At 39.0% G+C, this 27976-nt stretch overlaps 1 protein-coding gene across 2 annotated transcripts; it reads left to right on the top strand.

Moving 5' to 3' along the window:
* The first annotated feature begins 57 nt into the window (after positions 1-57).
* arhgef6 (Rac/Cdc42 guanine nucleotide exchange factor (GEF) 6) lies at positions 58-27854 on the top strand. Of its 2 annotated transcripts, XM_074673862.1 has the most exons (22): positions 59-366; positions 1737-1820; positions 3858-3942; positions 7872-7993; positions 8758-8962; positions 9378-9430; positions 10046-10140; positions 10319-10414; positions 11082-11204; positions 13925-14063; positions 14198-14257; positions 15270-15416; positions 16691-16777; positions 16970-17051; positions 17824-17939; positions 18129-18308; positions 19990-20010; positions 22986-23082; positions 23305-23391; positions 23512-23611; positions 23896-23950; positions 25369-27854. In XM_074673862.1, exons 1-22 carry the CDS (start codon positions 202-204, stop codon positions 25489-25491), a joined length of 2322 nt encoding a protein of 773 aa, XP_074529963.1. In that variant the 5' UTR covers positions 59-201; the 3' UTR covers positions 25492-27854. The 2 variants fall into 2 exon arrangements, with proteins under 2 accessions (XP_074529964.1, XP_074529963.1); XM_074673863.1 differs by lacking the exon at positions 19990-20010 and having other exon boundaries at positions 58-366.
* The last annotated feature ends 122 nt before the right edge of the window (positions 27855-27976 follow it).

A 27976-nucleotide genomic window follows, 5' to 3' on the forward strand; every position in this document is an offset into this window, starting at 1 on the left:
CACTCCTGTCTATTGTTGAGGTGCCTGTTTGCCAGCAGGGGTGATCATCAGTTTTGCGTATAGAGACAGCGTCGTCCTTCCCCCACCGCCTCTTTTTTAACTTCTGGCAGAAGTGCGGATGTGAGTTGCATATCGATACGGAACAGTCCGCCACTTCTCTTGAGCAATGCTGGCATAGGAAATGATCATATATTTGGAGCTATGAATCCAGAGGAGCAGACTGTAACGTGGTTAATATCACTTGGAGTGCTCAGCTCGCCCAAAAAGAATATAGCGGACCCGGAGGAGTTTTTGAAAACATCGTTGAAAGATGGGGTCGTCTTGTGCAAGCTCACGGAGAGGCTCATACCTGGCTTTACTCCCAAGGTGAGTTGTGAGTTCAAGTCATGTCAAGTCAACTAAATGGAAAATGATCGACGGCTCCCGGTGTAGGGAAGGGAGGGGTTTGATCCAAATGATACCGACATGAACTTCTCAGCAGCTGCAGGCCTTCATTTTTTGTAGCTTACAGTAAACGTACCGCGAAGTTTTTATGGCTGCGTGTATGTATCCTGTGTGGTGTGTAACTGTTCTCAAATACAGTTCCGTTATATGAATGTTTCAAACGTTACATTTCGAGATGTTTCCTGTGAAGCGAGGAAAATGTTCCGCATTCTTGATGTGAGTGAGTCGGTGTGAACACCCACAAAAAAAAAACAGGACAAATGTGAAAGGATAAGTGCGTTTGACCTATAGAGACATTTGGAGCGATTGAAAATTGGCACTCAAAACAACTTTTGGTAACTTTGTAAATCAACATCAATAAACTGCTTTGGCGTGATAGTTAAGATGACAAAGTTGATAATGATAAACAACAGTTGCAAAGACTTTTCGTCACTTCCTCTTCAAAAGGCTCTCCCCGATGCGACCTCCCCTTTGATAAAGCACCATCAATACGCACAACTGGAAACAGCCCATGAGAATAAAGCTGGATGAGCAAATTATCTTGGAAATGGGAAGTCATACTGTAGATAGCTGTTCCGATGCTGTTCTGGGATTCTTTCATTGCAGCGTTATTAAAATTCAATTTGAAGTTTCTAAAAAGCTTATGTTTATGATGAATGACTATTGTATTCTAACACTAAATGTCAAACAAAAGTTGAATTAATCACAAAATAAGATGTAAAAGGATGTCAAGAGTCAATCAGAAATTTTGCTTTGTATAAATTTATGAAATATTACTATATATCTCCCTCTGTTGCATCACAGCCCCTTAGTTAAAATTAAAATAACTTTTTATGCTTCTTTTTAAGCATAAGGACACTGATTTATCTCTAGATTTCCCATCGACATATTACAAAAAAAGAAAGAAAATTCTTCTTATGTTCTTTGAGTTTTTAAAAACAGCAACTCGTTTTTTTTATCATGATCGTACAGTTTTGTTTTCCACCCCACGTTGCGACGTCACCCCTGTGCGACTTTTATTTTGAAATGTAAGCGGATGTTGTGCTTTAATGTCGCTGTTTTAACCTGTTTTTGGTGTTAATGGTTATGTGTGCATGAAGGAGACGCAGGAGAATCCACAGTTATTCTGTTAACCTTATGATCCCTTTCTTAGTTATACAACAGTGTTACTTGATGCTTTTAAATGAGTTAATGCCACTCCAGCATCGCTCTGTGGTTTGTACTCCTATCTTTTACTGACATTCAAAGAGGTGTGTGTTGTTGACACATTTATTTGGTGTGTGCGTGCTTAGTACTGCCAGGATCCGAGAACTGAAGCCGACTGCATTTCCAACATCAGGGAGTTTTTAAGAGGATGCTCGTCCTTAAAAGTAGAGGTAAGTTTCTTTTTTTTAAGGTACAATTTTTTGACTCAGTCTGACCTTTCAATTTCATAACATCCTCATTAGCCTTCTTAGCCCACTGCAGTTTACGCACACAGAAGACTTAAACTCAGTCTTGCTTGTGTTATCTGCTTACCTTGCTGACATATGCTTTCCTCTCACGTTCTTGCTGTCCGTCACTCTCTCTGGGCCGACAGGACGGTTTTTGTTGGCCCGAATAAGCATTGACTCAGTTTTCAAATGACCACAATTAAGTCTTTGACTCATTCAGGCTGCAGTGACATTGATATTGGTTTGTTTATGCAGGTGAAAAACAGGCTAGGGCACGCACTTTATATAAAAAATGTCCCAATACTGGAACAGAAATCATTTGCAGATGTTGGGAGTTTTCTGCGTCTCTGTACCAGCCTGTCTATGACCACAAAACTGGACAGTATTTTCTCCCCCAGCTTTATAAATACTCCTCTCTGGTCTTGAATCACATCACTTGGTTTCTTTAAACAGCTAATTGAGTCAGCAAGCCTGACTTACTGCAAAGTCAAGTGGTTCAGTAGTTCTGCCCAGCTGGCTTGTTATGTCTGGGAGGTCCCCTTTGCTTTCATCCACCAACCCTGCCTTAGCCCATAATTAGCCCTTCTGTGGCCAGCCAGTAGCTCATGAGCAGAAGTTTCTTGGACGATCCACTGTCACATGTAACAGCCAAGGGATGTCTGCGGTGCTACAGCTAGCCCTACCCATCCTCTGGTCAGTGATGTGACCATGGTTGGGAGGACTATTTTCACTCTCTTTTTTCTTTGCTCCAGAAAATGTGCCTGTTTGTCCTGTGACTACACAAAGAGAGCAGTCATACTGCTTTCACTTCTGCCCAGATGCAGAAAGAGGAAGCACACATTACTGCCTAAGGCCTCTGACTTCTTTTTTTTCTTTTATTTTGCTGTGTTCTAAAATTACAGAGGATTGATTCTGTGCACTACTGCTACAGTTGTTGAGATTAGCTTGATTTTCAAGCATGGTTCAATGCAATTGCTGGCCCCAACAATGGTAAAGACGTCAATACTGGGACATCATCAATGATAGAGATCAGTGCTGTTATGCAAGACTCAGCTACTCATTATTCTCTCTGTGTTAATGAAGTTTTCATAGCATCTGTGAGCTCTCAATACCATTTTTTCTCCTCATTCCATATTCTGACAACTGTATTTGATATTGTACCAATTATTAGTGGTACCTCTGCGATAAAGAATGTAAAAAATAAAAGACAAAACTGCTTAAATTGTGTTTAAAATGGTTAACCATGTTAACTTCAAGAAATAAAGCTTTTTATATGAGTAAAAGGAACACGCTGATTGCTAAGATGTTCTGCAGGACCAATAATCAAAACACCCCAACTATTAAGCCCATGAATCAAGTGTGTTTTGGATGTTTTAATAAATGATTAGGAGCAAGCTCAGTACATTTTCAGAAAGACCCTCCAGCCTGATCCCTCACCTGCATATGTCATGGTCACACCTGCTTAAAGTCTGAATGAGGTTATCCACAACTCAGGACCATGGCTGTACTACTCAAACTCTATATTTAAGATGTTTTATTTAAAATGTGAAACCTAATCGGATGGAGGAAAGAAGATAGCTGTCTGAACCAGAGTAAGCAAGCAGTGTCACTGCCTCTCTGTGTGTAAGCTACCAAGTGTGTGTGTGCACAGCCAATCACAAATGAGTCTGTCCCTGTCTTTTTTTATTACACTCCACTAAGTCACAGAATATGGGTCATGCTCAACATATCAGTTTTTATCTCTGCCTTGTTACAGGCTTATTCAAATCTCTCTGTCTGTTGTGTTGTGTGTCCTTGTGTGTGTGTTTGTGTGTGCCTGCCATTGTATTGTTTGTGTTTTTGCCTGCAGTGAATGTCTCGCTCTCTTTCCGTCAAAGATTTACCTCTAATTTTAATTCTTGCACAAATCCAGATCTCATTAAAGGATGGAGTTAAAGATTTGTGGAATAACAGCATCATCTCTATGCCCTTTCCATCCAGGGGTTTGAACCAGAGTGGTTATACACTGGGGAGAATTTTGGCAAGGTATTGACTACTCTGCTGGCGGTCAACTTTGCCACACAAGGTAAGAGTTCTCCACTGCTCCCTGGGCCTCCAGCCCCTTGAGTGTCCTTTTTGAAAATTAAGAATCAGATAGAAGTGAATTTTTGCTTTTTACATAACAGCCCTGATGAGTTGAGTCTATTTATATGTTAAGCTCATTTATTCAACAGGACTCTTCACTAACTGCTTTCTAGTCAATGACATGGCTTATAGTCTCCTAGGTGCAGGTGTTATGAATATGGCAAGAACACAATAAAAGACAGTCATGCAGTACTAGGAGTTTAGTATTTCAATGTGCCATTCCCAAAACAGTCTCTCAGTCTATAAACTGAATTTAATAGAATAAAGCAACAACAGACTACGAGAAGCAGTTCCTCCCTCCACCTGAGACCTGAGACATTACAGCACTTGAAAAGCAGGTTATTGCTTTTATAAATCAAACACAGCATCCTCCTACACTGTTGGGAGGCATCACACACAAACTGAGCTTGCTGAAAAAATGTGTGTAAACAGGGTCACATGTTCATCAGATGTTAAAAACATCAGGACAATCTGAAGAGAGTTTTGAAAAACAAACATCCAAAGATTACTATTTGCTGGGGAAATGGAGAAAAAGTGCAATGTAATACAAAGACAGTTGCAGCTATGACATGTATGGTCAGAAAAATGACAATGGCGAGGCATTAGAAAAGGAAATTAAAGATTATTTCTAAACTGAAAATCAGGGCTGACTGCAAGAGACAGCTAGAGGAAATGGTAAAAGAAGATACAGGGAGAATCAAAATATTCCAATGCTAAGCTAAACACAAAAAAAGCAAAGAAAAGAAGTGAGTCTCCTCCTACTTTTCGATGATAAAAAATTCCTAAATGTAAAATGGGAGACTTTAACTATTACACAAATGATGCATTTCGTAGAAAATCTAGATTTAGTTTAAATGGGTATACCGAGCAGTACCCATAGAGTGTATAAAACATGGCTGTTCCTCTCTGTGTTGGATATGCTGGCTCAACATATCTTCTGGTTGATCTAGGAAGAGGCAAAGAGCACTGTTTAGGTGGGCTGTCAGCCTCCTAGCTCGACCCACCTGTCAGATAAGTCAGACAAGCCTCAAAATATGCCTCATTGAGCAAAACTGGTGACCTCGATGGCTCCAGGATGAATGTGCTGTGAGAAATAAATCCTCTTCACATAGGGAGAGTTTGGATTTTCATACCTGAAATGATTTTTGTACCAGGATGTAAACATGCTGCTGTAAGAGTGACATTTTAACTTGTGAGCACTAATTGTTTCTATTTGTATCAAAGCTTTTAGCAGACCCTTCAGGAGAAGCATTCTTCAAATGTCCACTCCATATTTTAATAGTGGAGGTTGCTGCTTGTCTCTATCCTCATTCTCTTTCCTCTGACTTGAAGCAAATGAATCATGCGATATAGAATATTTTTCAGTGCCCAAGCAAATTTTTACCTTGTGTATATGATACTGTTGATCATTTGCATCATTATTATTGGGTGTGTTACTCGTGGGCAGATTGCATGGCAGTGTGTGTCTGTGTCATGCTGGGCGCCACATTCACTCATGTGCATCCACAGTTTGAATAATATCCTCATTTGTTTAGTTCACTGTTCTTTTTTTCCACTCTCAAAAGAAGTTGATAATGAAGCATAATGCATAGTAAAGTTAAAATAAATGTATCAGTTTTAGACACACATACAGTCCTTTTCTCAGAACATTTGTTGCATAAGGCTGCAGCATTAAAGGGTTAAGCAGTGCAGCAGCCCTACAGCAAGTTGGGGCTTGTTACTTCTCTTCAGTTTTGGGGTAGTGTGCAGCCAATATTAGTACCCTGCACTTCACTAACCATAGGAACAGTTGCTGTAAAATCAGCATCTTTAGATGAATCTACTGCGCTGCATGCTTAATGATAAATGCTCAGTGTCCCTGGTCATATCAGGAAAAAGTATTTGACATCCTGTGAGTAAACAGTATTGTAGGACTCATGTACACATAATGTTGTAAAAAGGACTCTTTGACACCTCATGTCATTTTGATTGTTTTATTCTCTTTTTTTTTTTTTATTTCTAGCAGTAACAACTCAGATATAGAACGATAGAATGTAAGATTTCACAGGTTGCAAGCCTGTAGCTCAAATGCTCAGAGTTTTGCTCAATAGTTGCTGGCTTTGTCTTATCTCTCTAGCCATACTAACAGTCCCCCTGTTGGATCTGTTGAGTGCACTTATATGAAGTGGCAGACGGATGTCACTCTGATTTTATGGATGGGGAGCTTCTTGTCGGTGCTGAGCTCTTGTTTGAAATGCAAATCTCTTGTACGTTGCCTTTACCCAGCAGCTGTTTCTCGTCCTCCAAAGTAAACTTGATTTGAAGTGGATTAGTCACAAGTTAGAAGATCTGATGGAATATAAGAGGCCTCTGTGTTGTTTTAAAACTCATGATCCTCTACCGAGCCCAGCTTTGCTTTTGCCATATGTGCTTCTTTACTTAGCATTTGTGTGAGTTTGGGGTACAAGCTTTTTGTACAATTCCTGCGTGTATAAATACACAATAGTTGTAAGTAATTGCAGAGCTCAGCTGACAGAAGGGCTTGTTATGCTGCTCTGTGTGTGTTTGGACTGTCATGTGGGGCCCACGAGCCTCTCCTGCAGGCTGTGCTCACCGTCCTGCTGTCTTAAGGGTCCTTTTCATCCCAGAAGCTAGGCCTCCCTGAGATTCCAGCATATGGAAGATTGTGGGAGATCTGCAGCATTTTAATAACTAATATATACACTGCATAAACTTCAGATGAACTGCTGATTGAACAAAATTACTTTCAAAAGAAAAGTTAATTTTTCCTCTTCTACTTAAAGAACACCAAAGCATTTTTAGTTGCAATCCTTATTAGATTCATTTTACAGTTTACTGATGCTATTTTACAATTTTCCTGAAGCATGCACAAGCATCAGCCCTTGACTTGCATCTAGTTTGGCATCTAATAGTGAGTGTGCATCAGCTTGTTAGCCTGGAAGAGGTTGCAGGGCTGCCATGTGTCACATTTCAAGTGATAACTGGCAACTAAATTGATGCCTCTGTCAGTGCCTCCTCGAGGCCCAAGCTCACACTGTGAGGCAGCTGGCAGCTACTGACCCTAAATCACTACTCTTTTGCTGCAGTGGCTGAGTGATGACACTGAAAGGGGGGGTTGGGTGTCTGTGACAGAAAGTAGATTTTTATGTGGTTCACAAGTCACAGCTTTGACTGTAATTAAAATAAGAGACAGCACTGGTGGAAGCTTGGTTAGATATGTGTCAATTAGTCAGATTGAACCAACACGACGAGCGCATGAGTGAATACTCACATTAGCATCTGAAGACTGCGTTTCCATTTTGTATCAGCTCAAGCTTATTTTGGAGCAGTGATGCCACTTTAGCTTTAATCAGATGATTCTTTTGGGTTCAGTAAATGTGGGATGTGATGTGTTCACTGTCCTGGGGCTATGAAGAGCACCGGACCATTATGTCTCACAAATGATGGTTGCCAGTCCCCAAAATCTGTGCAGTACAATCAGCAGTAATGGCGTGTGTGGGAGTGAATGTGTGGGATAGCATTAGGATCTTTTCAAGGACCAAATCAGTTTGAAAACATTGCATCTCTGTCGTTATAGATTAAGAGGACACATTGCATCATGAGGACATTTAGAGTACATTTGGTGGTCTTCACTACTTCACTTGCTTTTTTAAAGAGGTATGATTTGTGTCTCAGGTTTTGGTGAGGTCAGGGTTTGCTGCTGTGCGTAGGTCCTGACAGATAAATAAAAACAAGCTTTTATGTCTCTTTGCCAGTACTTGAGCATTTTTCATCAAATTTTCTTCCTGATGAAAACAATACCTTAAAGTAATAAGTTAAACCATCACTCCGCTCTGCATAACAGACACTGTTTTCTCTGTGTGTCCATAGATTGTGTCGCCGAGAGATCATGTACGCAGTCGGGAGCTCACTCTCCTAATCAGTCGACATCTTCACACACATTCTCTACCACCAAATCCAAAGGCTCTCTGCGCAGACAATCCAAATCAGTGGTATGTTTTTCTATATGCAACTGCATTTACTCTTTTTTGCCTCCTCTAATACATGTTTCCAAGTGACTCACCACATTTTAGCTTTCAACTCTTCAACCAACAAATGTTATATTCATCCAGCCATGCAGCAGCAGTTACACACCTTGCAGTTTAGAGCATTTGTTGCCACAGCACATTGTACAATTCAATTTGCTGTACGTCTGAAACGAGAGACTAACATTCTTCACATGCCCACAATGATTCAGCCACACACATTTGCATATCAGTGTTTTAAGAAATAAATCAAAAGACTATGAGGAAAACAAGTGCAAAAGCAAAAAACGTGTTAAAAATTATCCAAACAAGGGAAAGTGTGTGATCTAGACGGTAACATGTGATACAACATGATATCTGGAACATTTCCCCAAATAATGATATGATATTGAGTTGGAGGACAGTTACATAGTGACACATCACCATATCTGATTAAACGATGATTGTGAACTACCCATAAAAGTTAGAGTGTTTGATTAATGCCAGTTGACAACCCAAGGAGTCTTTAAGTATTGACATGTTGTGTTAATTTGGAAGGGAAATTTGTGAGTAACGCATTCTTAAATTAAAATACCAATAGTGCCAAGGTTACCATCATTGTATCCCATAAATCAGGACAAGGATATATTGCTGTGTTTTTATTTTGTTCTGCCCCCACTCCTGCTGTCTCAGTAGTATTTTCTCATTGAGTTTGTACATATGTGTTGAGATGTGTGTATAAATGTCTACAGGAGATGTCTGAGAACGGTGGAGGTGGGCAGCAGATGGTGAAAGCCCGCTTCAACTTCAAGCAGAACAACGAGGACGAGCTGTCCTTCAATAAAGGAGACCTGATCCACGTGACACGGCAGGAGGAGGGAGGATGGTGGGAGGGCACCCTCAACGGCAAGACGGGCTGGTTCCCCAGTAACTACGTCAGGGAGATCAAACCCTGTGGTGAGTTGTAGTCAGCTCTGTACGACATCTTCTTTTGAAAGTGTAATGATGATGCTGCGGTGTTATGTTTAAAAAAAGGTGTGATAAAAATCTGTCATATTGCAAAGAAGATTGAAACTTAGTTCTGCTTCTTGCTCTGTGGCCAGATATTTTAACACATTTATTTAACCAAGGTTTTATACAAACACTGAAAATAATTTGATGAGCGCATGAACGACAATATGCTTTGGCATCAGTTTGCGTAATTGATGAAGTAACAATCTCAGCACTTTTACTGTTTGAAATACCAAATTAATTTAAAAGAAATTCAACCTGGATTTACATTTCATTTTATCTATTTTGTTTAAATCTTTCATTTATTTTCAACACAATTAGTTCCTTGTGGTCCTCTAATTTATTTTACCCTATTTTACAGAGAAGCCAGTCTCTCCCAAAGGAACCCAGCTGACCAAGAACTACTACAGTGTGGTGAGTTAATGTTAACACAGCATGTTAAAAATGACATTTTTTTATGACTGTTTGTTGATGCAAACATTGTTTGCATTATGAAAATATTTATAACACAGAAGCCAAGAGTTATTTGCAAATTGCAGGTCTTTTTTTAATGACAGTTTGTCGAAGAAAAGTCAGAAATGTTTTCCTTTTACCTGGCTGTGTATCAGTACTAATTAGTTAATCTTTCTATTACCAGTAAAAAGCCTGTGTTTGTTTCACCAATCTTCAAACTGTTAATGTTGTAGCAGTGTTTTTTGATCACCATCAGCCCATTACAAGAATATTTTTAACATACATTTTATCAACGCTACGGGGGCTGAAATCATGCATAACACAAACACCGACCAAAACAAAACCACACAATTGCTCAACACAGAATCTACAGAATTGGGTAACAGAGATATCTTTCCTTTGAACTCACCACTGCTCTTTACCAATTTAAAAGAACTGCTAACCACAAAGCAGATAAAAGGATATGGACCAAAAGAGGCAAGAATTGTCCAGATTCTCTGGACTATGAACTGGTTTAACCTGTATTTATAGGAGTTTTACTGTTTATCATGTTAACTTAACTACTCCCTCTTGCAGGTTGTGCAGGACATCTTGGACCATGAGCGGGAGTTTGTCAAAGAGCTACAAACAGTCCTGAGTTGTTATCTACGACCCTTACAAGCCAGTGACAAGTAAGACCAATAGGAGGAATAAAGGGAAATTTCTCTGGTCAACATGTGAAACACTAATATATATTTCAATGTTCTTGATTGTACTGACAATTTTAAATGCATAATTTAACTGTTTGGCTGTGTGATCATGAATGCTGTAGCACAGTTTTTCATCCTCTGCTCATCTCTCTGTGTTCAGGCTGAGCAGTGCAGACAGCACCACCTTGTGCGGAAACCTGGAGGAGATCCTCACCTTCCAGCAGGGGCTCTGTGTGGCTCTGGAGGAATGTACCAAGTGAGTTATGCTCTACAGGGATCATCAAAGGAATCTGACAGTCGTCTTCTACTAACTATGTAACTTATGATTAGACCCATGTATACCCTGTCCTGTTCACAGGTAGATCAGTTCTTACAGCACAGAGACTATACAATACACACTGCACACTTTACCGACACACTTCACTGTATTGTTGTGATCACTTCCTTCCTCCCAGATATCGTTCTTCTCACTTCTTTACAACCAGCAAGGACCAAATAAAGACAACCACAGCCATCAAACAACCCAATATACTTTAAGTTACTGGCTTTTCACATAATGAGTTAAAAATCTATTGGTAGTGAAAGTCTGACATCCATTGCATCTGTGCATTTATAATCTTAAAAATAAATGCTTTAGAAATGTCTGGAAGCACTGTGTGCCCTTAAATCCTTAAAATGCCTTCTCAATTATGAGTTTTTTTAGGTCTTGACAGACCTTCAAGTGTTAAGATTCTCTGCTATATACTAAGGTCTCTTTGGCCTCTGGTAAACCAGCTCTAACAGGATCACACAAAGATGGTCTGCTTTTAACCTTAAATAATTTATGACATCACCATTCTGAATCATTTTTCCCCTGAACCCTTTTCTCTCTGTCCTCACTGAGTTCATCTCTGTAAGCGTGTCCGTATGTTCTGTTTTTGCAGAGTCTCAGAGGGCCAGCAGCGAGTGGCAGGCTGCTTTTTAAACATGATGGTCCAGATCAAGACTTTGTACCTGGCCTACTGTTCCAGCCATCCTTCAGCCGTCTGCATCCTTACTGATCACAGGTCAGCCACCTGCACACAGCCAGCACACCACAGTTAATCACTTCTTTTTAAAAAAATCATAGAAGAATGAATGTTAAGGTTTGTCACAGTTCTTTATTATTTAAAGCTGGATAGTTTTAGACTAAAAATAATTTAGGTCTTAGGGATAAAGAAAGCAACAAACAGCCAGTGCACCCGAAAAAACAAACCCTTATGATCATTAGATTTCCTGGAAACACAATGAAAGAAACAAAGGCATCAGATGAGCAACAGAAAAAGAGTAGGGCTTTGAATTATGCCAATCTTAGCCAAACAAAACCAAATAATTACCTCTTAATTTTGACACCATGCTTTGCTGCTTAAAAAATATTTAATCTTATAAAATTTTACACAAGCTCAACGATCTGAAGGAAATAAATGATGTGCTTTATGAAGTTGTCAGTACCTAACAGCTTTTATACAGAGGTCAAGTAGTTTTGATGCTTTTTCCCAGTAATGTGCTTCATATGTTTTAGAAAACTTGACAGTGGGTATGTCTGCTGCTGATGTCCTGAAGTTCAGGTTGTGACCACAAGGTGGCAGGCCTTCTCTATAAGTAACAGAGAGGCTACTCCGAGTCTGAGCATTTTTTACCAAGTCTTTGTGCTGAAAATGTCTCACAGCACAGGCCCTGTGAAAATGCACCAGCCTCCCTGGGAGATACCTGGTGTTTTGGGTCACACTCACTGTAAAACAACACAAAGCCATAATGCAGTTTAAATGGTTCAGCCTTGTTAAAAGAAGAAGTAGTTTCATGGGTTCTACTTCATGAGCATCAGACAAAGTCACATCTCATACAGGAAGCTGACTGTTGACAGGATATATGAACCTGTGGTTAATGTTGACAAGCAGGACAGTTTTTCACACTGTGCACATTTGCATCTTAGTCGCCGGGGCCTTCTACTGACATTTACAAATACACAACATTACCCACTCATGTTGCAACAGGATGCTGCATGAATAATGCTTAAAGTCACGGAAACTCATGAATGGTGTTCTTTTTGGTGAGATGCAAAACTGTCGAACACCACTGCAGTTTCTTGTGGTCAAGTCTGCATGCAAAACAAGTGCTTTCTTTTGTTGAGACTGGTGGTTTTATGGCAGTGACATATAAATGGAAATCTCTAAAACCAGGTTTACCCACTCAGGTCTTCTTCAGAAAACGGGCTGTCAACAACTTGAGCAACAATTAAGCTTACTAACATTCTGTTTGTGCATTAGTTGCACATGATGGTAATTTTTCCCAAGCTAAAGCTAGTGTCAGGTTTCGCTTCAACGGCAGAGAAAGATAGTCTGGTTTGGTAAGTGATGACAACAACGTACCAAACTGATTTTGAGATTCCTCTGTTACAGATTTTCCTTTATTTGGGGAAATAAGTTAATACAAACTTGCAAGAGAAAGGAGGCTATTTTTTTATAAGTGTGACAGAAGATATGAGCTGGAAAACATTTTTTTTCTATTTTAGCAACTGTTTGACTGTTTTTGTTCAAACATTAGAGATAAGAGATTAGAGATAGAGATTAGCTAGAATATGGTTCCTATGAAATCAAAAACAAGCACCTTTTATGTTCCTTTTACTGTAACTCTGACCTGTATGGTTATGGTGCAGATCTGTGGGCCTTTTAGCAAACGTGATGTCTAATAATAATGTTGAGTTAGTTATATGAAGTGTAATTAATAGCCTAACTCAGAGGTTTTCTGCATTAAATCCTCTTTATGAATGATAAGGGCCATTGAGATCATCAGGTGACCAGATTAGGTATATCTACTTCTACCATCAGAAACTGCTGTTGTGAGCAGGAGTGCAGGTGAAACTGCCTTTTAACCTTTTAGATGATTGTGGTTAACAGCACATTGCCTCGAAACAGCCCTGTGTTACATCCTCCCTAGCAAGAAATTTCAGCAAGTGGTACAATTGTCTACTAACACAAAGGAAGGAACAGATTAGCTTAGATCAGAGGTCTTTAAGAGGGGGCCTGTGGCCCTAATGGGCTCTGTGGAGGTATTGTACATGGGTCCATAACATTTTGTGTTAATTAGGCCAATTTTCATATTTTCATATATTTTTAAACATTTGTTGCTCCCTTCTCACTGTACCTCGCAAATTCAAATAAAGGCCATGAACCCATGTATTTTCTGTATAGCTTAGTATAACAATGTACATTTATACATGGAACTAGGCCTGCATTAATACAAAACAAAATTTCACATCCAGTATTTATATATGAAGTGGGGGGTCCATGCCCTGTCTCTCCATCAGCGAGGGGGTTGGTCTGAAAAACTTTGAAGGCCCCTGGCCTAGAGAATAGAGGTACTGCTTGTACTGCAAAAGCAAAACACACCAAAAGTTCCTCACAAGAGCTTTAAGGAGCACATATTGACTATAACTTACAATTTTTAGATGTACATACAGTTTTTGATGATTTACACAAAAATGTGGGTTTCTGCTGAAGTTTTATCCAGCTGTATCAAACTGATGTAAAAGCATGAATTTTTCACCCAGGCTTCCACCCAATGGGTAAAATGTAAAATAAACATGCAGGGAGGAAAAGCAATGTTTGTTTACATGAAATCTTTGTTCTTATTTATTAGGATAAATTCAGATTAACATGAAATTTTATTGAAAACTCTCATAATATTGACATTACATGAATTTTGCCGCCCAATTTCTGTATGCATGATTGTCTTTTTACATTTTCAGCGAAGAGTTAGACAAGTTTATGGAGAGCCAGGGAGCCAGTGCTCCAGGGATCCTGACCCTGACTACCAGTCTCAGCAAACCCTTCATGAGGCTCGACAAGTACCCCACTCTGCTGCAGGAGCTGGAGAGACATGTGGAGGTACAGGAGGGAGAAACATGTCATGTTTAAGCATATGTTGAAATACATTTATCACATACTGAATCAACAGCACTTTCCCTGCTTTTGTGTCATTTAAAGCTGCTATGTTCATGTGCTGTTTATATCCACAACAGGAAGCCCATCCAGACTATGCAGACATAGTGAAGGCTACAGCAGCATTTAAGAACCTTGTGGTAAGTCTGGGATGTCCACAGAGCTTTGCATGACAGAACAGTCTTTAAACTTTATCATCCTTGGTGATCTTCACCTGTGGTTTGACATTTTATCAGCATAGAACAAGGCTGGGTTTAGCTGCCCATAAGCCTCTCATGTCGATTCTCAAACATTGGATTGCAAAGCAGCTCAATTTCTGCCCTTTTCCTCATTAAATGATGTATTTCCCTCACAAAAGGCTGTACGCTGCTTTGTGACCTTTGACTTGACAAATTCCCTCTTTTCTCTTGATTCCTTTGCATATTGTTATCTCAGACTGGCTAAAACAATCAAAAAATGTGATGAGTGTCACAGCTCTTTATGCTCTGCCCTTTTAGTGATTGTGTTCTTTCAGTGGATGTGAGTAGAAATATATTCTCAAAAGAACTGAATTAGAAACGAGTAACCGCATTGTACCTGAGTTAACGCCACTCGGAGGCACAGTTTCCTCAGTAGAGCGCAGAGTTCCTCGTAAATATAGCTCATGTGACTCACACGGGTGTCTTCAGAGGAGCTTCACAGGAAAGCAGGGGAAAAAAACATTCAAAAACCCTGACTTTAACACTTTGCTAGTCTCTCTCTTTTTTTGAATGTGTGGTTAGGTGGGTGTGCGCTTGTGAAATCCTAGTTACCTCTCTGCAGCGCTCTGTCTATTGAACTCACCAAGCAGTGGAAAGTAGCAGATGTTGCATTGTCATTTGTTCTGTATAAAGAGGGAGAGTCCCTGAGAAGCACCTGTAAATGTAGAGCTCTTCCTTACAGGTGACTCCATATTCCCCTGGAAAAGACTTTTAAAAAATCACATACAGTTAACATCAAAGGAAACTTTTAGATTCTCTGAAGTCATATCCAACGTGAAGGAAAACTGCTGCCAGTCAGTCAGTCAGGAAACCAAGTTGTTTGGAAAACACATGCATATCTCTGTTTTAATAAATGGTTCTTCTCTTAAATAATCTTGATTAACCAGTGTTTGTGTTTTATTTATTTGTTTAGACGCAGTGCCAGGACCTGCGGAAGCGTAAAAACCTGGAGCTCCAGATTTTGTCAGAACCAGTTCGGTCCTGGGAAGGAGACAGCATAAAGAGCTTGGGGCATGTGGCTTACATGGCCCAGGTCCACGTGAAAAATGGCTCCAGTGAGGTGAGAAAGACAAAAACAATGACAATCAACCTTTACAGAAAGCTGTAGATTCAACTCCTGCGGGTAAAAACTTTTCACAGATCACTGAATGGAAACTCTTGGAATAATCAGTGTGTTTGTTTAGCTGGTGGCTAGCTTAATACCTCAAAAACACAAGTACTGCCTTGTTATTCAGAAAACCAGGTTGGTCATGTGAGCTAGCTCAGTCTGTCAGCTATGAAGATTGATGAATAGCTCCTTATTCAGTAAAGAGTAAGGTAGTTCAGTTTCCAAGGTTTTGATAGTTCACTCTGTCAGGTAGAAAAACAACTCAAAGAACTGACCACTCCTTGTTTTGAATTTTTGAAGAGGTAGGCCATTCTTTAGGATAGAGTGTCTAGAAAAACTGCAAAAAACTTCTGAAGTAATAAATCTGTTGTCCCTTTTTGTTGTGTAATTGGTATGGATCTTAAAACAAAAATTGCCTCTTTGTCGATAGATGAAGTTTCAGTAAAGAAGGTCATTTTGTTAGTACAGGTAGCCATTATGTTTGTTCTGTCAGATAGGACATGACCTCCACTAGCACATTCTATCAGATTATGGGAAATACCTATGAAAGCTGTGAACTGCCTCTATGAATTAAGTTGGCAACCATTTCAAGCAAAGAAACAATTAATTTTTGCTTAAGTGTGAGTTTAAGTTCCCAACATGCAAGCTAAAGTCCTGACTCTACTCTGAAGTGGCATACCACAAACAAGAATTTAGAATGGAGGGAAAACCGTAGTTAGTCGATGAAGTGCTGCAGGTGCTGCTGTTTGCTAATATCATATCCTTTCTGGAGTTTGAAAACAGAAACCTATGTGAAGCATATGCAGATTCAGAGCCATCTCCTCTCTAATGTGGTTTCTGTGTAGGGGTCTTCTTTGAGTCGGCGGTTGGAAGAAAGCCCAACTTGACAATGAGTTACACAGTCTTTTAATCATAACCAACCACTTTCCAACCACTACAGCAGTCTCAGTATTCATACAAACTTTTCATGAGCTTTTTTTCCATGCTGATAATGATCTAATTATTGACTTGATCCAAAATAAGCCTGTTGTGAGACATGATCGTGGTTTACATCAGACTCTTGTTTTTTAACCAGCAGCAAAATGAACAGGTTCAGCTACAGCCACCTTTCTTTTACTGATATATATAAAAAATCCTTTCCATCATCACTCACCTTTTTGCAGTACATTTAAGATTCATTGGGCATTTGTGACTCTGTGTTCAAACCTTTTTTCTTTCCTTTGCAGGAAAAAGAGGAGCGCTACCTAATGCTTTTTCCTAATGTGTTGATCATGCTTTCCGCCAGTCCCCGAATGAGTGGCTTTATTTATCAGGTAGGGCATACTGTGTGGGCTGCAGAAGACTGTATGCAGTATAAGATTTTAACTTAAATGACTAAAATCTACCATATTTTGGTAGTTTCCCATTCAAAAGGTTTTTTGTTTTTTAGTTTTGTCAGGGAATAAGAGTACCTTCCACCTGTGAAATGGTGTCTTGTTTCCTCTCTCTGTGATTGACTCATTCAGGGAAGGCTACCACTGACTGGTACCACAGTAACCAGACATGTGGAGGATGCAGACAATGCACACTATGCATTTGACATCACAGGTTTGTACCCTCTACTCTGGAAAAAGTATTGCCTTGTATGAAAATTAGGTGAGACCCCAAAGAGAGCACTAAACCAAGCTTGAACTTAAAAAGCTGTGGGACTGTTTCAGGAAACAAAGGACTCATAGTTTGTCATACTACTCCCATAAAAAACTTTGCTTGACTTTACTCTGAAGGTCTACTTGTTACTGTTGTTGCTGTCAGATTGATGCTTGGGGCTCTTATTACTCAGTTCATGGGCTTAAGTGGGCCATACTTCTTTAAAGAAGGTGCTTTATAAATATTTATTAGGGCTGGGATAATAACACTTCTCGCGATTTGATTCTGTTACTATTTTTAGGGTGCCGATTCAATTTAAATTGCAGGTCTTTGATTTTTGCGATTTTAGTTTGCTTTTATTTCACCAGACCATGTGTTAAAGTTGATGATGATGATAGTGTCTACAGCCTATATCAGAAGTCATATTTTCCCATATAATGCAAATCATTAGAGTTAGAGAGAAACATTTTATCCTCTGCTGGAGACAAGTGGTAACTTTTTTCAAATCCAATTTATTAACAAAGACTGAAATGAAGAATTTTAAATAAAAAATTAAAAAAATCATTTTTTTGACAAAGAATCCGGATTTTGATATTGTCAAACGGCAAATCTTGATATATCAATTTTCAATTTTCTCCCACCCCTAAAATTTAGGTGTGTGAAAATAAATATATACATATGAGTGTATATGAGTGTTTATATATATATGAGTGTTTATTTTGTTTTGCTGCAGGAAGCATGATAGAGCGTATCACAGTGTTCTGCAGTAGTGCCCAGGAGCTTCAGGAATGGCTGGAGCATCTTCAGCCCTTTACCAAAGGAGGCAGCCCTGCAGGCACCATCTCAAAGGTTAAGACAAGCACAAACATTTCCCACAAACTCAAACATACAGTATCAAGTCACACCAATACCAAAAGTGAGCCCTGAACTGTGCTAAGGTGTGATTACTGTAGACTCTCATTCTCACCTTGTAATGACGAGCATTAGACTCATCTTTCTTTCTCTTTCTTTCTCATCTTGTTTTATCTGTCCCTGAAGACTGTAGAAGGAAAACCACTAAGCATGGTCGGCACCCCAAGTCATCTGTCCCACTTAGGCAGCCTCAGCGCCGTCAGCCGGGGCCCCCTGGAACCGCCTAAGATCAGCAAGCCGTGGTCCCTCAGCTGCCTGCGCCCTGCCCCCCCACTCAAACCGTCTGCTGCGCTGGGATACAAAGAGGTGGGAGGCTGCAGCGCTGCACAAACCTACACAGTTTGATGCATAGTCAAAACAAAAAAAGTCCCCCTATATTTCAAGCCCCCTCTGTGCCACATTCCTCCACCTCCAATTAATAAAAACCTCCAGAAATCTGATATAGACCATTGTTTCCACTCAACCCCTACTGGGTTCCCAAGTAATGCTAACAACATAAATTGAGTGGTTTAAGCTAGAAACTCATAATGAACATAAATCCAGTGGTGCAGTCTGATACTGTCATTCTGTCTTTGAAATATGACTACACGATTGTTATTGGTTCAAATATATGCCACTAAAAATGAATACATATACATATGTTAAATTTTAAATGCTCAGTTTTGAATAATTGCATTAAAAAACAGAATTTGAATTGCATGATTTGATATTCAGTTTTTACCTACTTCAGGATTCTGTGAATTTACATTTGATCACTTGTCTAAACTGATATCAAATATTGACTTTTTGGAAGTAAGAATAAAGTAACTTAATATTCAAATGGGCAAAATAGAAGCAAAAAAAAAAGTTTCATAACATTAAATTCCATTTTAAATCATGCTTTTTAAATTCAGTTTTACTGCAGTTTTTCTATATTTAACATAAATATTTAGATTAAATTTATATTTACACATAAAACAGCCTATACTATGTTTTCAAACATTTTTAAGAAGACAAATCTTTTTGAACTATCTTACTGTTTAAACTTTTTAATAATAGTTGTTTTTATACTTGTACTGATTTTTGATTTAACTGATACCCGAACCTGTGGAGCGCACAGTTCTACTTCCCATTGCTGTTTAATAAACAGAGGTATCATGTAACAGCTGTTAGCCCGTACCATTAACGCTCCATGTTGTCACCAGTGCTACACATCAAAATATAAATCTCCTTTATGTTCATTTAATCATTTAACAACACTGATTTTCTGACACTAAGTGTTTTGCTAGATGTTACTAACGTTAAATTCTCTTCCAGCACCACACTGCTGTTCCTGTACGTAGATCAGTTACACAAAAACCGATTTTCCACCACTCTGAGCAGTCTCCAGGCCACTACCATGAGACAAATCAGACTTAAATGTTGAATTACCAATCATGTGACTGTTGAAGTAATCAATCAACTCTATCTTTTTCTAGGGAAAAGCACTTAATGACTTCTTTTCCACAACTTTTTCACCTTATTTTGAAGCAGGGTGAATTTAAAGTACAAGTGTGACCTGTGTGAGACATGTCAGGGTATGATTCAGGGTCTGTCGCGATTACAGTAAATGCATCATGGTCACCTTGTCTGACTGGCATTGAGAAAGCTGACTGCACAGTTTCAGTGGCTTCGAGTTGCCTGATTTTGATGAGTGCAACGCTCACTCTGTGGGCCAAGTGAGAAGAAGATGCTTTCACTTTTAGTCAAGACGGACAGCTTAGAGATTTGTTTTTAGACTAACAGCTCCACATGCACAGACAGCTGTGAGAATCGAAACGAGCAGGATCCAGTCTTCGGCCTGCCGACAATGATTGCACAATCACCTGAACATTCATTTATCATACATCTTTCTCTGAAATGAAGTGATTATCTTATTCTACAAAAATGTTCACCGTTAACTCTCTATTAGATTCTTCACATTGTTCATGCACATTTTCCTTCTTTCTTTCTGTCCTGCCTTCTGTAGAGGATGTCTTATATCATGAAGGTAAGGTTAGACCTAACTCTCTTTCTGGTATCCTGTGTGTGCGAGTAGGTGTGTGTGTGTGTGAGATGGGTGGGCTGAGTATGTAGGCTGGGGAGGTTGGAACTGGGTTGCGTGTGTGTGTGTGTGTGTGTGTGTGTGTGTGTGTGTGTGTGTGTGTGTGTGTGTGTGTGTGTGTGTGTGTATGTGTGTGCGCGTGCGTGTGTGTGTGTGTGCGTGTGTGTGTGTGTGTGTGTGTGTGTGTGTGTGTGTGTGTGTGTGTGTGTGTGTGTGTGTGTGTGTGTGTGTGTGTGTGTGTTGAGCTAGCATGCCAGTGCTGTGTGTGCTTCACTCCTCCTTCATTGTCTCAAGCTGGGTTTCCTGTTTTCTGTGTCTCGCTCTTTTTTTTTCTCTCATTTTTGGTTTAGTAGGATGTCAGTTATGTGATAAAACAACTTTCTGGTGTAACCATAGTTTCGACTCGAGGTAAAAGCTTTGGAAATCTTCACACAGAGTTCAAAGTGCAGTCAGTTTTTTTTTTTTTTACTTTGCAGCCCTGAAAGGTTTCACTCTATGTGTCACCCTGTCATGGGTTAGAAGAAGTCTCCACCTTTGAGTTGGTTCCATGATACTGGAAAATCCAGAAACTAGAAGATAGAAACTATGACATCCATGTGTTTTTAGTGTCAAATACATTAGGTGTCATAGTGACTGTCGTTATGTACATGTTAAGATGGAATTTCAAGGCTCAGCTCTGACTTCTTGCTGCCAAAACTGGAATGATTACGACTTCTAACCAGCGTATAATGTGAAGTAGTTACAGTGTCATGCTTCTACATTAAAGCTTGATAAGTTTGATGATTCCTAAAATAATCACATATACTTTACAGTTTTTTCAGTGTTGCGCACCGTTGTGTCCATACCAGTGTTGGTTATAGATTCCTTAAAATAAATCCCCTTCAGTCATTTTCTGCTTCTTAATCTTTATTTAATAACAACCCAACCCCTCAAAAAACACATGAATAAAATACTGTTTTTTTGGTGGTTCTCCCATCTCTATTATTAGGTTAAACAGTTGCTTGTGATTACAAACAAAAAGGCTGAGTTTTCTTTGTGGTCCCTAAAAGTGTGACTCCAAACAAACGCTACATTTCCTTTGTGTCTACTGGATGTGTTTGCACATATTTAACATGTTTGCTGTAACGCAGGGGTCTCAAACTCAAATTATCCGAGGGCTGCTAAGCATCCAATCGTGACACTTCAGGTGTTCCACGAAACAGTGATCAGCTGTTTAAACAACCTTACATCTTGGCGTGGGTTATTTTACTGTCGTATTTGGCTTTTCTTGCCGAATGCTTGCTGCCAGACAGCTAGGCCACATTTGCTCTGAGGGAGGTTACAGTCAAAACCCTCACTGTGGTGTGAAGATGGACCTGTTCTTTGATTTGCCTCCTTTCTTGCTCTCAGGAATACATTTTGTTGCACTTACGGCTCTTTCTTACCTGTGTAGCTCATTGTGTTCACTCATCTCTGTGTGCTTAGCATACTGTGCCACGGTTTGTTGAACATTGCCCTGTGAGGTTATAATCTTTGAGAATGGCAACTTTCTCTCTGCATATGAGACCAGTGTAATTCCCCATAAATTTCACAGAAACAATCATTCTCTCACTCCTCCTTTTTTTCCCCCAGCCCCAACTGCCAATTGATATTAAGTTGCATACCCTATAAATAGGGATGGGTACCGAATTAGGTACTTGTGTAGGTACCAACCAAATTCTGTTTGTAGTACAAAGTACCGATTCATGTAAAATCTAACAGTACCATGTTTCAATATCTAAACGCATCCTTGTGACTGTGAAGGAGTGGAAGAGTGGCAATTTTCCATGCTGGACATGAACATAGCATGGCAAGTTTATATATCCATATATGTTAAATTGAAAAACTTTGAGATCTTGTTATTTAACAAATTAATATTTATTTATAATATCATAATATTGTTATTAACACAAACGCACCCAAAAGTATCAAAATTGTTTCAAATGTGAAAGGTGCCTATCACCTTGTATGAAAGGGTTTCAGCCGTGAGTTTGAGTCCCCTGCTATAACAGCTTAATATGTAAAGGCCTTTTTTTTGTCGTGTTCTTCCTGACTCCAGAAATGAGTGTGTCTGGAGTATTTCGGACAAATATAATTTTGTTCAAAGATATTTAGCAGATAAAAAAGATTGGAAGAGAGGATTACTCTCTGTGTGATGCAGCCAGTTATTCCTAATACCTCAGAGAGAATTTTAAGAGTCTGCATCAGATTTAAAGACGCCTCAGTCAGATTATCTTTGTTTCTTTTTGCTTATTTCACTTAGTTTCTCCTTTCATGAAGGAGGGAAAGGAACGACTGCCGACATGAAGAGTATTTTAAGAATATGCTGTTCGCAAGTCAAAGGTTTCATTTCCCATCTACATTGGTGTTATTACACATTTGCCAAACTGTCACTTTTAGTAGTCTAATTATTCATCACACTGCTGCCTGAATCCAAGCTCTGCATAATCAGTAAAAATGAAAACCACTCACTCATAAAACCACAACATATTGGTTAAATAGCCCAATAAAAAAAAGTGTTTACATCCTGCGCACTGCTGCTTGCAGGCACAACTTGAATATTTAATTGCAGGTTTTATTCCTTACAGTAGTAAGTTGCCAGTTATTGATGCAACAAACAGACTGGAAAACTGTACAAATAACATTTAATATTGAAGGGTTTTTTTTCGAGCTCTCTTAGTCAGGATTTATAATTTGCCTGCTGCCTTGTTTGTTGACGCAGTTCTGTTCATTGATGTTTGTTCAAAGGGATGCGCATCCTTGTAAGCTTGCATTCTGTTTGGTTTGGAGCCTCTGCTTAACAGGTGTGTGTTTAACAGTGTGTGTGTGTGTGTGTGACTGTGTGTGTTTGTGAATGTAAGTCTGTAGAGCTATTCTAAATTTTTTATGTTTTGCTTCTTCAGGATTCCAGCAAGAGCCCGCGGCCCATGAAGAAGTTCCTGCCTGGCAACAGGAAGAAAGATAGGAAGCCGTCTGATGACGATATTCAGACAAGGAAAAGTAGGAAATCTATTTTTTTGTACATATATATAATTTGTTGGAATGAGAGATTAAAACAGGCTTAGTTTTCCACATTTTACTTAACTTTACCTTACCTGATCTTTTAAAAGATGGGTGAATTACATAAGTACATGTAATGTTATCTGTGCTCTTGCATCAGTTGCAGTTGTGAGGATTTAACATATCTGCTGACTTTTGTTTCTTGATCTCTCTTTGTGCTAGGCACGGTAGCCTTGGAGGAGGATGCTCAGATACTCAGGGTGATCGAGGCGTATTGCACAGGAGCCAGCCTGCACCAGACCAGCACAGGTCTGTGTCTGAGTAAGAAAAACAGACAAGTTGTTTCTCTAATCCCTACATTGCCAACAGCTGATAGAGCCATGAATCAAGCTCCCCCATTAATGTGTGTCTGTGTCTGTCTGTGTGCAGCTGTGCGGAAAGAGTGCGTCCCTCAGGTCCTTCTGCCAGAAGAGGAGAAGATCATCGTGGAGGAGATGAAGAGTAACGGGCAGACTGTTATTGAGGAAAAGTATGTGAATTATTACATTGGAAGATGAGCTTTCATTTCTGTATTCCACTAACAGAGACAAATGCCATGTTATTATTTTTATTTGGAATCAGCATTGTCATCACATTCTGAAATAAGATTCCGATCCTATTTGGGATGTAAACCTCACACAGTATGTGATGATAGCAAGACATACAGCTCTGCTAGAAAATGTGGAGGTCAATGTCTTGGAGAATGAGATGAACAGAATAATTAATACTCCTGTCTGGAAAAACTTCACGTTCTTTTCTGTTTAACTCTTCCAGGAGCCTGGTTGATGCTGTATATGCATTAAAGGACGAAGTTCATGAACTGAAAAAGGTGAGTGTCGGCTGTGGACATGTCAAAGCAACTAACAGGACCTTCAGCAACTTATCAATTAGTTTTTATTTATATAGTCCACACGTCATCACAACACGTTTTCTTAAGACACTTTCCAAGCACATGTCCTGGTCCAAACCTGCTGATGTTGTGTTACCCACAGAGACCCAGAATTAAGACAAGAAAAGGAGTCTGATCTCATCTTAAACCATCATGAGTGGGGGCCTTTGCAGTCATTACCTCAGGCAGAACCAGGGCTGTGACTAACTCATCTCATTGTTTCTAAATTGTGACCATCAGTGTTTTAAGATGCTGCTGTAGGGTTGATGGCGACAGAAAAAGTCTTTGTTTGCATTTTATTAATTTATGTGGTAAGGTTCTCATTGAATGAGACTTTTTATGGCTGAAAGTAGAGTTAGATTTTTTGTTAAAACAATAGCAGGCGCACAGTAGTTTTATTTGTGTTCGGGAAAAATCAGCAAAAAGATATAAGGTACTATTTTCACAGGGGGCAACACAGTAAAAAAGAAAAACAAGATTCACTGTTTTTTTTTCCTTTTTAGGTCAGAGTTTAATATCTGAGGGTAAAACATAAGCAAAGTTTATTTTCAAATTTCAATAAGAGTATAGTAATTTTAAGTCATTGTTTGTAACAAATGTACAACAGCATATTAAATACCCAGTCTAAATAGTCTGAAGATGTAACCATCTGTATCCTTAAATCTGCCCACTGCCCAGTGAATTTCTTGTCAGACAGACACAGTCACCTCCTCCAGATCAGTGTGCTGCAGCTTGTTAAGAATCTACAGACTCAGTTTTCTCTTAAATGTATGACTTTATGAGCTCAGAAATATGGGGTTTGATTCCTCACAGATTTAAGTCCCTATAAAATCAGAATTTGTAACTTTAAAAAAAAAAATCATGATTTAAAATCTCAAAATTTACGACTTATTAAACTCATTTTTTTCAATTTCTACTCAAAATTTTTGTTTCTTTTTTTTTTTTCCAAATCTTTCATATTGGCCCGTATGCAATTGTAAAAATGAAATGCTTTTTATAATTTTAACAATACATCAAAGTTCATTGGGTGAAAGTGGCACTCCCATACTGTTTGTCTTTTACTTTCTGATTTATATTTTTGTTTTTACAAAAGAAATCTTAATTATTCTTAGAATTCATTCAGGTAAAATATACTGATTTTGATGCAGCCTAAGACAACAAAAGTCAAAAACCAACATAACCTGAAAGATCGCCACAGGAACGTTAAAATGAAAAGTTTTGACTATGAACCCTGGACATCTACAAAAATAGTTGTTATGTTTATTGTTTTTATGAGCTAAAATTATGAGTCACTCCTCAGTCCTTATGAATGGTATAACATTTTTTTCCTAAGCTGCCATCGTCCACATGTTTTACAGGAGAACAAGTGGATGAAGCAGTTTCTGGAGGAGGAGCAGAAGTCCCGCAAAGAGCTGGAGAGAGTGGTTCGGAAGCTGGCAAAGCAGAAGAATGACTGTGCTTGGGAAGACAGTGGCCACTGAACACGTCCCTTCATTCATCCTGGTGTGTGTGTGTGTGTGTGTGTGTGTGTGTGTGTGTGTGTGTGTGTGTGTGTGTGTGTGTGTGTGTGTGTGTGTGTGTGTGTGTGTGTGTGTGTGTGTGTGTGTGCAAGCATGTGAGGGTCAGGTTATGTAAGCATGCTTGAGGAGGGACGGAAGGGTAGAGGCTTGTGTGACTTGTGTGTGTGTGTATTTGTGTGTCTGTCAATTTCACATCTGTGTATTTTAATATCAACACACAGCGAAGTTGGACTCCGAGTGTATTCGCTGCAAACCCCGGAGCGTGAAGTGACTCTTAGATTGGATTCTTATTCGTCTTCCTGATCCAGCTTTCTCACTTTGAGACTTCAAACATGCCTCTTCATGAAGCAGCTAAGCTATAACAAGACTGAGTGGTTTCAAACACACTGCACTGTGAACGCTCCCCAGCTAGCAGAACAATTTAGAAGAGGACGAAGCGAGTTCTCTGCTGCTTCTTTTGCTTCATTTGGAGAAAGAAAAGGAGTACGAAGCCGTCACGTCCAATATGAGTTCTCTTGCATGCACTTCTGTTACCAAGAAGACTGATTTCCTTCCTCTAACACCTTAACCTTTTTTATTATTATTATTGGTCGTTGTCATTTTTTACCTGTCATCAAAACTGCGAGTGGGGAACATGTTCACCAAGCTTTCTTGAGCAGGTGTTATTAGCTTTTTGGCATTTGAGACATTCATTTTACAAGTTTCTGGGTGGCTTTGTGGTCTTTCAGAAACTCACATCAGGTTAGGTAATCATGCGACATTCAAAAAACAGCTCTTTACAGTTTATTTAAAAACTGCATGAATGTACAGCGATCCTACAGGATAAATTCTGCATCAGAAATGTGATAATCAAGATATTGAGATTTATAGTCCAAAGCTTTCAGGGATGAGGCTTCAATATAGAATAGAAAATGCTGAACTATATATCATTTATTACAAAAAAAGTATGCAAATAATGACAACAATGTCAACCCTACTTTTCTTACTTAAGTATACTCATGTAACAGTTTAACATATTAAAGACATAGCCTTGCAATTTTTTAATTTTTGAAGATTTTCTTTATTTATTTCACACCCAAGTATTTAATTGTGGTGTTAGCCTTTCTAGCTGTAGTTTGCTGCCTTGAAATCTGTACATTTTATTAAACTACACTGATGTGTAAAGGCAGAAAAATCACTGTTTGGGCTGGGGGTTAAAAAATACATTTTTCATCATACAATAGGGAATTTATTATTATTATTATTGAATTTTGTCTTGCAGAGGAGATGGAGTCAGACAGAGGAAATAAAGTGAGATAAAGAAATAAGAGACATTTGTTTGTGGATTAAAAGTAGAGCTCATTGTTTTTAAGTGCCTCCCCGAAGGGTCATAAAACTTTAAAAGAGAGTTAAAGACCAGGTGGGGACTAAATGGATGATTTATTTTGAATGTGTCACAGTTGGTTTGCTTCAGTAGGAATGGCTCGGTGTTAACGGGCCTGAAAAAACAGACAGGGCTTTGCTTCTTTTGCTACGTTAGATACACAAGGACCCACAACGGTACATTTTCTCATGAAGTGATTGTGTATGCACTGTCAACACTGTTATGTACTCATGCTGCGCTGTAGAGCAGCTGTGGATGTTACTGAAATGCAATAAGTGACTGCTTTACTGGCGAAACTCTGGGTGCAACCCAGCATGAGTGGCCAGGTTTGGAGAACTTGCAATAATAATGATATTAATAATAATAATGATGATGAATGAATTAACCTGATTTATTAACCAAAAAGAGCGAGCTTATGTGTGGCTCTGCTGCCTCACAGTTTGGCTATTCTTATTTTTCCATTTGCCTTCATTGAGTTGTGTTAGCGATTAATTTAAAAAATCAGTGTAGAGCCAAGTTTCCATCAAAAAATGTTTTCATCAGTACAATCTATACTTGAAAGCACACATCTGTACAGAAGAAGGGACAAAGCAACACAAAGTCATCTGCTGAAGTCTTCATTTTCTGGTTTTCAATTATATTCCTCTTGTGGGATGTGTGCGTCCCCTGACTATCTCATCCTTAGTTTTCTGTGTAAATTAATGTTTGTAATGAATTGGCTCTCTGGTTTGTTTTCATCAAGTAGTGCATTCTGTAGTTTTTGATTCCCAGCAGCCTCTGTGAGCACTTACTGGTGGGAGTAGGTTGAACACCGGCTTCTTTATCTGAAATGACGTCTCCAGACCATTGCGTGCTTGTGTGTGTATGTGTGTGTGTGTGTGTTTATTGAAAGGTTCTATGCAATTATTGTTGCAAGTATTGTAATGCTTATTTTTTCTAGACACTCTGTACTTTGTGTTTGGTATGGTCATTCTTTTATTAAAAATTTAATATAAGATGAATGGTGTTAGCTTTCATTTTGGGTGAGGAATGGAAAACCACATACAGCAGGAAAAAATGCCTTTTTTGTCTCTTTCTTGTAGG

This window comes from Halichoeres trimaculatus, unplaced genomic scaffold (assembly GCF_033239565.1).
Source record: "Halichoeres trimaculatus isolate MK-OKI-2021-1 unplaced genomic scaffold, fHalTri1.1 fHalTri1_scaffold_7, whole genome shotgun sequence".
NCBI lineage: Eukaryota > Metazoa > Chordata > Actinopteri > Labriformes > Labridae > Halichoeres > Halichoeres trimaculatus.

Coding starts and splice junctions, on each gene's coding strand:
- arhgef6 (XM_074673862.1), top strand. CDS start 202: ATGAATCCAGAGGAGCAGACTGTAACGTGGTTAATATCACTTGGAGTG. Junction 8,963..9,377: donor CAGGGAGATCAAACCCTGTG/GTGAGTTGTAGT, acceptor CCTATTTTACAG/AGAAGCCAGTCTCTCCCAAA. Junction 9,431..10,045: donor CCAAGAACTACTACAGTGTG/GTGAGTTAATGT, acceptor TCCCTCTTGCAG/GTTGTGCAGGACATCTTGGA.